General features: G+C 38.6%; 1 protein-coding gene across 1 annotated transcript in view; it reads left to right on the forward strand.

The window, feature by feature from the left end:
• Positions 1-13,617, forward strand: part of LOC311180080 (cadherin-related family member 3-like) — a gene marked incomplete at its 5' end in the record, with an annotated part of 63,100 nt that overhangs the window by 20,470 nt on the left and 29,013 nt on the right. The window contains 4 exons of the mRNA XM_084247747.1: positions 5,922-6,016; positions 8,444-8,551; positions 9,331-9,527; positions 11,592-11,769. Coding sequence (XP_084103873.1) covers positions 5,922-6,016; positions 8,444-8,551; positions 9,331-9,527; positions 11,592-11,769 — 578 coding nt within the window. The remainder of the gene's footprint in view (positions 1-5,921; positions 6,017-8,443; positions 8,552-9,330; positions 9,528-11,591; positions 11,770-13,617) is intronic.

Here is a 13,617-nt window from a genome sequence, read left to right on the forward strand (position 1 = left end):
GTACCTGGGAATTTACACTTTCATGGAGTAGTCCTTAACCACTGAATGAGGAGTGCAGGACTAGAAAAGTCCCATCTCCTTTTCCTTGAGTGGGAATGACTCTTGGCACATAAGTTCCTCTTTTGAGCCACTTTTTGGGATCAGACCTCAGCGGGCTCTGTGAACATACTTCTGAAGCCCTTATTTGCCCTAGGACTCACTGTTGTGGGGTTCCTTCCCTTTCTCTGTCCTTATTTCCAACATTATTTATTTGGACATCCAACATTATGTGGACATGTCCACATCCAACCTAGTTCTCCTGGAGCACTTAATAAATCACTTGCAGACAAATTTTATCCCAAATCTGTTCCTGGGGAACCCCTAAGACACATGTCAAAATCTAAGACAGCCAGGCTTCAGGAACATGTATATAAACCAGGTTTTAAGACCTGTAGAGTTTTATCAGGTGGAAACACGTGAAAGGATGAATGCCTCTTGTCTACTCTGAAAGTGAGTGATCTCAATAAACACTGGATTGATGTGTAAGGAAAGGTAAGATGATCTATAGCAATAGAGCTCTGATTTGGTTGCACTGTGCAATTATCCAAAGAGTTTCAAAAAATATAGACGACCAGGTTATACTACCAGAGATTTAGATCTTATTATACTAGGATGTGGTCTGGACAATGGCATTTTTAAAACTGTCCAAGCAACTCTAGTGTACAGTTACCATTGAGAATCGCTTTAAAAGAATTGTCTATAGAGCTGTTAAAACAAATTTCACCTGTATAAATTTAGAGATCTAATTGACTTTACTAAATGATTCATGAACGAAGCAGAGTCCCATTTAGCAGGTGGAAAGGCTGTGTGGCATGCTGTACAAACTGGAAGGTTTGTACAGTCAGGAAGAGGGTGGCACAAGGTTATTAGCAAAAGAAAGATTGTTACAGGCAAAGCCACTTTCCTTCAGAGGAAAGTAAGGTGGTCTTACCATGTATATTAATTCCCTAATCCTGATGGTTTAAAAGTCTTGTTTTGGAAGAGGTTGAAACGGATGGTTAGTAAGTCTTGGTGAGTATATTTCGGGCCTGTTGTTTCTTTAACAGAATACATATAAATCATTCCAATCAGCCTATTAGTTCCGCATATCTAATAAACACTTTTGGAAAAATTTCATACATATAATAATAGGGGGAATGTTTAAAGAGCTCCCACTTAAATACCAGATTCAAATGAACTTGTGGATGAAGGTTTTTAATGTGTAGGTGGTACATGAGCCACACTGAGAAATACAGCAAAAATGTAGAGTTAGTTTTTCAGATGCCATAACTGCTACCAGCTGCATAAACACCTGGATAAGTCCAAGTCTGGCTAGGTCAGGGGTGGCCAAACAGTTTCCCCGTGCATACCTTCTCTAATTGATGGATAGAGTATCTCAATTGTGGTGAGAAGGATACTGAGGCTGAGTCTAGGTCTTGCCAGCAGATGCTGGGATGAATGTTTGCGTAGTGATCTCTAACTTTACCTAACAATTGGGATGATGCATTAGATGTGGTTAATAAGGTTCTGTGCTAAGAAGAATGAGGGCTGTAATATTCCCGTGTAAGTGTATAGGTAACAAGTTACTCTTAATGCTTATATAGTGAATGAGAGAGTATGATCTACTGCTTTGGAGGAAAGAAAAGGGGATCTCACATGAAATTCCAAGGCTCTCAAGGGCAAGAAAATGTCCCATCATGCTTCTTTTGAAGAAGATGCTCAGGGCAAGGTGCTGTCATTTTCTGTATAGCCCTAGGATTAAAATATAAGGTTGCACGAACATAATTAATGTTTAGAAGCAAATCTGTGTTTTCAGTCTAGAAATATTTTCTTGAAAATATACCTATGAAATATTTTGTAGATAATCAGTGATTAGTTAATATTTGTGCTTTAAAGACACACATCAATCAACTTGTTAATTAATGTATAAAAACACACAATATTAATTTCATTTTACAGAAATAATCTGAGATCACACTTCTGTACTAATTTTCTTCAGGAAAATTTATCTTGGGTCAAGTGACTAAATTCAATATAGTATTTCCATTCAAGAGCTCAGATTGTAATGTCAGATAGCCTTGGCTGAAATTTAGGCTTGGCCGCTTTCTGGCTTTGTGACCTTGAACAAGTCTCTTAAGCTCTCTGCATCTGTCTCTCTATTTGTAAAGGGGTTAACAATAGGATCTACTTCGGGGCTTTTGTGAAGATTAAAGAGGCCATATATACAAAGGACTTAGAAAAATGCTTGGCAGACAGTACTCAGTATATTAGATAATATTATTGGTTTCATCTTGGGGTAATAAACTCTCTTGGTATCATCCTGCCTTTCTGACCACACTGTCTTATTTTCCTTCCTGGTTCATCCTCCTCTGTGGAACTTTCAAATGTGAAAACTTTCCTAGGGCTGCATCTTACATTTTTCTCTTCTCCCCTTTCCTGTCTCCTTCCAACTCCATTTTCCTTTCTTTTTCTCTATCAACAGTAACACTGAGTTGCTCTATTACTATGTCTTTACGCACATAGATTATTTAATCCCCACCTAAAACATTTAGAACCAGGTTTGGATATAATGTTTTCAAAGTAGAAACATGCATTCCTTTCTCCTGGTGCCAGTCTCCCATGAGCCCCTCATTATGTTATACCCAGATGTTGCCCTCGTTATGTCAAGCCCAGAAAGAGCTGAGTTTGTTTCAGCTAGCCACTCCCTACTTAGGTGTTCTTGGACAGTTACATCGCCATGAGTAAGTCAGCCTTAGTTTCTTCACCTGTAACGTGGGGCTGAGCAGAGTACCAATCTCACAGCATTATTTTAAGGGTTAAGGCCTCCTTGGTGGTGCAGGGGTTAACAATAGTGCTATCAAGCTGTCGCCAGCCACTGCAGCACAAGTTCCAACCCTGGCAGGCCTGCCAGGGAGAAACCCACATGGCACAGCACACCTCTCCTATCTCCCCTGCTGCTCCCCTCAGCACTGTGTTTCAGTAGATCTGCCTGTTATGCTCCCCACACTCTCTGGTGAATCCTTTCACCTCCCCGCACCTCTGGCTTACACTCCAGTTCTTGTATGCATAAATAAATAAATCTTTAAAAATATTTTAAGGGTTAAATGAGATAATTCAGGAGAAATGATGAGCACAGAGTCTAGGTCAGATTCTCTTTTTTTTTTAAGATTTATTTATTTATTTGCTTATTTATTTATTTATACAAGAACTGGGTACATTCAGAAGCGCGGGAGGGTGAGAGAATTCACCAGAGCCAGAGCAGGGAGCAGAGCAGGCAAAAGGACCGAAGTACACTGCTGAGGGGAGCAGCGGGTGGCAGAAGAGGTCTGCGCACCATGTGGGACCCTCCTCTGGTGGCCTGGGAGCAGCCGGGGATCGAACCTATGCTGCAGAGGCCGCAGGCAGCTTCGTAACCCAGCGCTCAACCACTGCGCCACCGGGGAGGCCCTACGTCAAATTCTGTAACCATCTAGCACGTTGTTTTTATTATCACTGATGCGAAAGTCACAGAAAAATTCAGCACAGACCTATGGCCTTGCTCTTTTTTTTTTTTTTTTTTTTTTTATTTATTTTTTTTTTAATAAATTTTATTGTTATATTCCCCATACAATTGCAGCCCCCCCATTCTGACCCCAATCCCTCCCCTCCCGCCCCCGCCCCCCTAAAAGTGTCTCTGGTTCATAGTTTTCTGTTGATTTTGATTTTCACTTTCTTATAGTTATTCATTTTCCTGGTCCCTTATTTAAGTTTTCTAGATTCCTGCTATGAGTGAGACCATCCGGTATTTTTCTTTTTCTTTTTGGCTTATTTCGCTGAGCATGATCCCTTCCAGCGCCATCCATGTTGCTGCAAATTGCATGTGTTTATCTTTTTTGAATGCTGAGTAATATTCCATGGTATATATGTACCACATCTTCTTGATCCAGTCATCTATTTTTGGGCATTTGGGTTGTTTCCAAAGCTTAGCTATTGTAAACAATTGAAGCATGAAGGAGCCAGCTCTCCTCCTGGTGTCTGGTGTGCACTTCAAGCTCTGACATTTCCAATTCCCGAGCTTCTCTGAGAGCAAATAGTCATGAACAAGTCTTTCAGAGAAAAGAATAGACTGGATTTTGAAGATAAGTCCATGCAGAAGGACCGAAGGCTCCCCTTCCACACATGCTCCCCTGGAAGCTGTTGTCTGGCGTGGGGACCCAGGAGTCAGGCTGCCATTGTTGCTCGTAGGTTCAGATATTTCTTTACTGATTGGTGGTGTTCCCACGCATAAAATACAGAGACAATGAATTTAAGTTGCCTTGCTCCACAGAGAGTTAATTTCTCATCCCTTGGACTGCCTGCCTATTCAGAGGATGGTTCATTTAGGTGGCTTTCCCAGTGATGGCCCTGGCTGCCTAGCAACCACCAGCTCCAAACCTTCCATGAATAACGGCAGGAGCTGTTCATATCAGTGCCATCAATTTTTTTTTTTAAAGATGAACTCATTTTATAAAAATTCAACCTCATGAAATTATAGCTTCCCTATATATATTGTTCTCCAGTAATTGCTGATAACTGTGTAACACTAAAACTGATTTGGGAATGGCAAATTCTTGAGTGGCTACTAATATAAATGTGGGTATGTTTTAAAAAAATCATATATATTTATATATAAGCAGAGCTTGTGCTTGTGAACATTCTCAGCACTTTCAGAGGTAGTTGGTAACCACCAACCAGCTTCTACCCTTCCAGGACATAACTGGCATCCTTATTCCTGTATTTGCTTTAAGAGCAAATACATGATGATTTTTCCTGTAGTTTCTAAATTCTAATAGTCACAACATTGTTCTATAGCAAAAGAAATCAATTCCATCTTATTTATATGTGTAGAAATGGATGGTATGAATTTAAATTACTCAGAACACAATGATTCATCAGAAAGTCGATAAATTAAAAGGTCAGTAATTTCTCCAAATGATTTTGAGGTTGCTTTGCAATTCTTCTGGGCTTAATCTCCTCTATTAAATGATCTCTGGGTCTGCATAATTATTAAGTCAGTAGCATTCAGTGTGATTAACTTTTGATTTTAATCTTTTCATGGATTATTTTTGCCCTGGCATTTTCTAATCCTTTGATTCTCACCTCGTTTAGAAATTTTGATTCCACCTGACTTGTTTAGCTAAAAATTTGCCTTACGGATGCATTGTGATGAGCATCAAAATGTTACATAAAATGATTAAAAACCTCAACTCTTAGGCTGGGGACATGTCCCTAGAATTTTCTAAGTCTTGGTGTTCCTGTTGGTGCAGTGGGGGTAATATCTACACCAATAGCAAAGGTATTTTGAAAATTATAAGACAGTGTGTTTGAACCATTTAACAGAATAACTGGAAGATAGTATGAATGAAAGTCAGTGAATAAGGGAAACAACTTGAAGTGTTGCCTGTACCTACTCACATAAAATGAGATGAACAGATGCCCTCGCATTTCAGTTTTCCCGTCCACAGCTCCCTATTACCTCCCCCACCTTCCAAAGCATATCTTCAGCACTATCAAACAAACAAAATAATCCCTCAGTTCTCATTAAACAGCATGTTTCTCTAAATGTAATTCTGCTTTATTTAATTTTAGGTTTGGTAGAGTGTTGTAAGTGAGAAACATTTGGGTAACATACCAAATGGAAGAGATTAGAAAAATTTAGTTTTCATATTTCAGGGCAGGTTGTATGGCCTGAGATTAATTGAATGGAATAAAATCATAGTTATTGGCAGACATAATGAGCACTGCTGGTGGAAGTGGAGGGCAGGACTGGGGTAACCCAGAGCGCAGGAGATCACAGGTCTGTTTGTGGAGGTACACATCATCGTGCCAGGAAACCAGTTGGTGAATCGCCCTATTTTGCTTTTTCTTTACTGTCCAATAAACAGTACTTCCTTTACCCGGAGGGCTCTGGCTTCACAATCGACAGCACTGGAACAATTTCTACAGCAGCAGTTTTTGATTTTGAGCGTAAAGCTGGAAGGTAAATACTGCACCTGGCTTTTCATTCGCTTGAAATGTCTATCCTTTGGTTCATATTTCCCTGTTTGAGAATACTTGCATACTTGCTCTCATATGACTTTAATGCACTTCCCAATGAAGAGGCTTCATATTTCTTAAATATGAAATCACCACCTAAACTGTAATCGTACAATTGCTGGTTTAGGTATGAGATGTGGCCATTTTGACTCTTCTCTGCATCATCAGCTTTCTTGAGAATCAAGTAGCCAAATGATCTCAGTGGTGCTGTTGTGACCTGCAGTGGAAGTGGGTAGGGACTTCTCCGAGTGGCTGGGGCCCAGTATTCATTCACAGGGTAATCTAGCAACTTCGGAAGTTAATGGACTGACATTTTCTCCTCATTTCCTCCACATCTGCCAAATGGGTAGCTATTGTTTCATAGTTACTATTTCTATTTTTATAATGGGTTTTATGACCACCCTTTCAGTTATATGTTCTGCATCAAAGTGTCTTACAAGAAAGGGAAATGGACCTTTAAACCATTCCAATCAGCCTGCTCCTGAATCACATAAGGAGAATTTTCCTGATTATGAAAGTTGAGGATGGATATATCCCAAGCCTTAGAATCTTCTGTAAAATGGATTCAGATTCAAAATGGGATGTATTCTTTTCTACTGAGTTTATGAAAACACATCTGTGAAGAGTATGCCTAAACTTGTGTTATCTTTATATACATATTAGCAGAAATAAACAAAATCTTAATTCTCTTTCCCTCTGCCTCTGGGAATAATGGGTAATAGCCATCACAGCTTCTTTTTTTTTCTTTGACCTGATATACCTCATGCAAAGAGGATTATTCCCATTCGAAGGGAATAAGGTCATTCATGAGAGTTCTAAAAATTAGCTTTTTCTTTACAAGAGAAAATGAAAACTTTTCCTTTTCTCAATATTTTTGAAATCAGTGGAGTTGACATGGAAAAACTGGAGTTTTGTTTGAAGAATTTGAATAAATAATTATTTGGTTAAAGTTTTGCAGTGGGTTCTAACCTAAAGTTCTGTGGCGAACACATCGTTCCTTAGTTTTCTTGACTTCAGAGCTTCTAGGGTCACTGAGTCGAACTTTAAGTGAGAATAAAAAAAAATTTAGAATGCCTCATTACTTCTTATGAATTCTCTCCCTTCAAAGGAGATATAGAGGCATGAAATCTCTTGTTTAAATCCTGATGAAAGCATTCAAAAGGTTCATTTTTTTCTTATTCTTCTGCAGTCAACTCCAGCGTGCAGCTAGACCAAGAGTACTTTGAGGTATTTGGGCTTGCTGATCCCGCCCAGAACCCATTCCTTCCATTCTTGGAGTTAAGACTTTCCAGAATGATTAAAGAAATGCCGTTATTTTTAAAAGTGGATTGGCTTTGTGATTTTCATCAAGAGTTAGCTCATAAATAGTCATCTTGTAGGAAATGTTTTGGAATAAGAGGAAAATGGGAGCTGGTTTAATTTTTAGGATAACAAAAACAGTAATTTTGGTCTCAATTATTTAATTTAAATATTTTTTTCCCCTGAAAGATTGACAAGCTATTCCAGTTTGCCTGGGACTGATAAGTTTCTGGGATGTGTTTGGGACTTTAGGGTTAAAACTGGCCAGTCCCAGGCAAATCTGGATGGTTGGTTATGGATATAAATATTCATATATTTTTTAAAGATTTATTTATTTATTTATACAAGCACTGGGTACAGTCAGACGCACAGGAGGGTGAGAGAATTCACCAGAGCCAGAGCGGAGTGCAGAACAGGCAGATGAAGTACACTGCTGAGGGGAGCAGTGGGCGGCAGGAGAGGTCTGCGTGCCATGTGGGACTCTCACCCGGCGGCTGGGGATCGAACTGGTGCTGCAGATGCTGCGGGAAGCTTCGCAACCCAGCGCTCAACCACAGCGCCACCGGGGTGGCCCAATATTCATATTTCTTTAGGCTACGTTCAGTTTCCCCATTTCAAGCTCCATCATTCCTCAGACACATAAATACCTCTTTTGACATAAAAACATTTTAATCATCTAACCACCTTATCATTCCCCCATGGTCATGAAGTTGTTTTGAGTTGTTCTTACACCTTCTTTGCTTTTGCCAGTTTGTAATATTGAAAAATCAGCTTCTCAGGGTAAGAATTCATAACCATAGCTTTGTGTGCTCTACCATGCTAAGGAATTCCTTTTGCATTTTTATTATTGAAGGAGACTAACAGACTTTTCTGCTTCTGCTGTCCTTTCAGAAGATTTGACTAAATTGGTTCGTAACAATTATTTCTAACTTAGAGTAACTGTTTGACTGACATTCTAACTAAACTAACCAATTGTTTTAATTGGTCAGTTAAACCAACTGCTTCTATTTTTGTAAAATTCTGTTAGTTACTACAAAAATCATGACTGTCTTTCTTGTGGCTGCACTTTCAGTTTCTTATTAGTTGTTAAAGTGGTTGATCCTGGAGGACTGTTTGCTGTTGGGAATCTAAGGATTTTCCTCATCAATGTCAATAACAAGAACCCCATACTTACCTGCAGGTAAGGAACTAAAACATATTCTCTAAAATGGCCTTCAAAGTTGAATATAAAAATGTAGTCTCTGAAATTCATGAGTGAAATTTGCATTAGAATGAAATGGTTCTCTCCCTCTCTCCCTGCCCCACCAAGGGAAAATAAACAGGTAAGATGTTATTAATCACATAAAATATAAGATTCCAATGAAAAGACTTTCTTAAACATAAAGATAGTTTTAAATTATAATACGTATTGAAATTGCAATAGACTAAGGTATTATGATTGCAAATGTTCTTAATATGATGTACTGGATTGTCTGTAACTATTTCCCTAAAGGAAAATTCTGGTTAAAATTATCACCAGGGAGTTTATTAAACCACATTAGTTGTCAATAAATTAAAAAAAATTGGTTCTTATAATAGAGGGATAACAGCACAATGGTCAAGAATACAGTCTCCAGTGCCAGATAGACTTGGGATCAAAACCTCTCGGCCACTTGCTGTTTCCCTGCAGAAGTTACTTCATTTTCAAAATCTTAGTTTCCACATGTGTAAAATGGCAACAAATATGGTGCCTATTCCCTAGGAATGCAATGAGTAGTAAATGAGCAAACCTGAAAAATGTTAGCATTGTGTCTGAAGTGTAGAAAAATGCACTGTCAATGGGTTAGCTGTTAAACCATTGCCGGAATTTGTACTTTGAACAAAACTACCTCTAGTCTCCGAACCTTTCATCACCATAAATGGGTCCAAAAAATACTCACCAGCAAATGCCACTCTAATTGTCTTTTCTGTTGAAACAAGTTTATTCAGTATTGAAAATGCTGTTTTGGCTGTTACTTCTGTGAACTCAACTCTACACCATAAAGTCAACATCACACTGGATGAAGAAATTCCAGTTGGGCAGACAATTGGAAAATGCCAGGCAACTGATGAAGATAACTTGGGAGATTTAACCTTTAAATTAGATCCACAGAATATTTACTTTGCAGTTGGCAAAGGTGGGTTGAGAACTGTTCTCAGCAAATTATATCTTTTACATGCTATTATTATGTGTTTATGTCACCTGGGCAAGATTGAGTTTCTAAAATACTGGATGGTCTCACTCATAGCAGGAATCTAGAAAACTTAAATAAGGGACCAGGAAAATGAATAACTATAAGAAAGTGAAAATAACTATAAGAAAGTGAAAATCAAAATCAACAAAAAACTATGAACCAGAGACACTCTATGGGGGGTAGAGGGTGGGAGGGGAGGGATTGGGGTCAAAATAAGGGGGTTGCAATTGTATGGGGAATATAAAAATAAAATTTATTATAAAAAAATAAAAGAAGATACACTGGGAAGAAAAGAAGAAAAAAAAAGATTTGAGTTTCTAGAAGGAAAATATTGGAGTGTCTACATTTTCAGAACCTCTACAAGAAGCACATAGTAAATGCTGATTAAACATCTGTTGAATAACTCTCTGTAAGAGCCAGTTCTTTGTTCACTCATAAGCCAATAGGAGGCTTCTCATGGTTGCCTTAGCTCTTATTTTACACGACCTTCCCCATTCAGCTAACATCTAAATCACTCTTTTCTCTGAGTCTGAGAACTTTTGTGAGAGGGAATATGATTGGACTTTCAGGAGTGAGTCACTCACTTCTTGTCCAATGAGCTGCGTCTGAGACTAGGGGTGAAGTAGATCATGTGGTATACAAGGCTTCTTCTGGATTGATAAGAGTAGAAATGTGGCATAGCTGTGGGTTAAGCCATTGTAGCAGATGCTGTCAGTGTCCCACATGTTGGGAAAATACCACCCTCCGCCACAGTTTAACTAATGACTGAAGAGAATTGGTATATAAAAACTGTAGCTTCTTGCCGCTGGCAGAGGGGCAATTTTGAGTGCGTGGTTTTGCTATGAATTCCAGACTTCTAAGTGCTATTAAGCTCAAGTTGCCCACAGTGGAAACTTACTTGATAATGCGCTTTTTATTGCTTTTTTGTTCACTCATGAACAACAACAAAAAGCCCTCTTTTTCTACTCTCACTCTCCCCACCCCATCATTGCCTGAATCGCTTCCAGAGATAAACTACATGCGCTCAAATCTTCATCTCAGGCTCTGCTTCTGAGGCAGCCCCAACTGAGACAGCCACTGTCTGCTCTTATCTGAATTACTGCACAGATGTCTTAACTGGGCTTCTGCTTTCACACTTACTCCCTCCACTAGTCTAAACAGAACAGCTAGAATGAATTCAAAAGAAAAAAGTCAAATTGGATCATGTTCCTCCCCTATGTAAAATCCTCCTGTGATTTTCCTTTGCACTTGGAATGTAACCCAGACTTCTTACTCACTGCCAAGATCCTATTTTCATCAACCTTTGTCTCTCTTTGCAGCTTAATCCTGTTCCTTTCTTCCCTTGTCCATTACACTACAGCCAGCTGAGCAGGCTTCCTGCTTCAGGACCTCTGTTCTTGCATTTCTTAGGACCCAACCATTAGACATTTTTATCACATGACAATTTTCATTTCCTTAATGAGATGTCTATTGGAATTACTTTCCTTTTTGACCCTTGTTTAGTGGTTTGTGTCCCAGACCGGATGGTATATTCCACAAAGGCAGGGACTACATTGCAGTATATACAGTACTCAGCACAGTTCCTGGCACATACGTTGGTCTTGCATAAATGTTTGTTGAATGAATGGATGGATTGGGTAGAAAGAGTCCAATGAGTCATTATCTTTTTCATTTATGATGTTCTCTCTGCTGGGAATGATCTCCCACACACTACAATTCCTTATCCTACATATCCTTCAAGGTCTAAAATAAGGGCCTCCTCTTCTAGAAAATTTTCCTTGTTCTCCTAAGCCAAAAACAATTTTGTTTTTGCTATGAGCTAACATGATTAAATGAGCGTATTTTTGGTGACAAACAATAAACGTGGTGCTTATATTTTAATCAGTTCATTAATTCTAATGAAAGGGGCACAATTCATATTTTATCTCTTTTATTGCTGCATAAAAATATAATTTTGAAAATGACAGCATGGGTCAATTTGCAGCAAGATGTGCTATTTTGTTCCAGAGCACGGAACTGTGGTTTCTACTGGCCGCCTTGATGTGGAGAGAGCTGGCTTTGCTCGTGTGCAGCCCTTCTCCATTAAGGCTTGTGACCATGACCAGCGATGTGCCACAATTGCAGTGACTGCCTATATCCATGGCATTAATGACAACCCACCTTTCTGTGATCACTATCTGATTAGGTGAGCTGCAACCATGGGCAGGGTTAAGAATTCAAGTGAGTGGAGAACACAGGTGCTGCTGTATTTATGCTCAACTGGACATGAGGTCGATTATTTCATTGACTCTTGTTTAGTTTCATATCCCAGTCCTCAGAAGAGACCTGGACCGAAAGCTGGGTCCCAGATCTAACAGAAAGTGGTTAAAAGCTTTTGTTTTGGAGTCACAGACTTGGCTTGGAATCCTGGTTTTATCACTTACTAGTTGACCAATCTTGGGTAATTTGTTTATACCCTTTGATTTCCAGGTTTTTTCCTTTATAAAGTGAGATAATAGTCATATTTACTCTATAGGGTGGTTATAGAGAATAAATGGGATTATTTATGTAATATTCTTAGCTCAGAGCTAAGCATATGGTATGAGTTTCATAAATGTTATTTACCATAGCTCCATAACTCCTATTGGAAACCCTTGGCCTGGAGGTATTTCAGGATAAATGCTTTTTTTAATTATAGAAAGGTATCATAGTATGTATACCGCATCTTATGCAAGTACTGCATATTCCAATCCATAAATATCTCTGCAACGAAACATATGTATACTTACAGTAAAAGGTGTAAAGAAAGATTTGACAATTCAGGTAGTACCTATATCAGAAATTTAAGGTTAGATCAGGTTTGGGCCTCACAAATTATGAGAAAATTCTGAGTTTCTGAATTCGGAATCTGGACAAGGGATTATGAAGTTGTATTTCTGTCAGTAAGGCAATTTTTATTATTTGGAAATCATTCTCCATCATTCTTTGATGTCTCCCTTCTTCCTTCAATCTCTAAACTGTACAGAGGACAAGAGTCCTTGCCCTCAGATTTCCTAAGTTTTGTTCCTAGATATTCTGATTATTGAATGACAAATAACACCTAGTCTGCTTTAATTACTGCCCATGTGTCTTCAGTTCCAATTACCCTACCTTTCAAATGGAGATGATAATTGCATCTACCTCATAGTATTGTTATAAAAATCAAATACAACAAGGCTTGCAATTTGTTCAGTATGGAGTTTGGCATTCATTCAGTAAATGTTATTTGCTTTCTTCTCCATCATTTTTCTTCTTTCCTCAAGAGGATCATAGTTAAATGACCAAACACCTACCACATGCTGCACCCAGTGCTCTCAACCCTAGAGGTGACAGGAGGAGAATTTGCTATGCCTATTTGCTGTAAGGAACCTATAAATTGCCAGGGTGATAAGATGATCTACAGCAACAGTTAAAAAAGAAAAGATGATTTCAAATTAAGTTATATGTGGTGGGCTTTAATAGTTAAGCAGGAGAACGTGTGGGGATGAAGTAATCAGGATAGCTTCTTGAAGGAATGAAATCTATGTTAGTCTTTGAAAAATGAATAGAATTTAGAGGTTAAAGGTTTAAGAATGAATGCTTGGGGCAGAGATATTCCAGTAAAGATTTGGGTGAATACAGAGAGATGGAAGGAAGGTTCTGTGACTATAGAAAGGTAGGGTTTATTCCTCTTGAACACATCATACAGGAGCTCTAGGTTGGAACAATTTCAAAGAATAATCTGATTCCCACTCAGGTCTTGTCCATTGAGATGATATCCTTAAGAGATTTCTAAACCAGCCCCAGGTTGGGTAAAGAAAAGAAATACTCCTAGAAAATGAGGCTAGTCTTATTAAATTCATAGTACATTTTTTTGGGAAGTGGTTTTCCAGATGGTGCTCCAAAACTGGACTGCCTGTACCAAGATAAATAGGGCAGTCACAAATATGCATTGTTCAAAATAGTAGATATTTATGGGGAAAAAATTACATTAAAAAACCACAACCCTATCCATCTAAAGTATTTTTTCTTCTCA

The sequence above is a fragment of the Talpa europaea genome, assembly GCF_964194135.1.
Source record: "Talpa europaea genome assembly, chromosome: 11".
Classification (NCBI taxonomy): domain Eukaryota; kingdom Metazoa; phylum Chordata; class Mammalia; order Eulipotyphla; family Talpidae; genus Talpa; species Talpa europaea.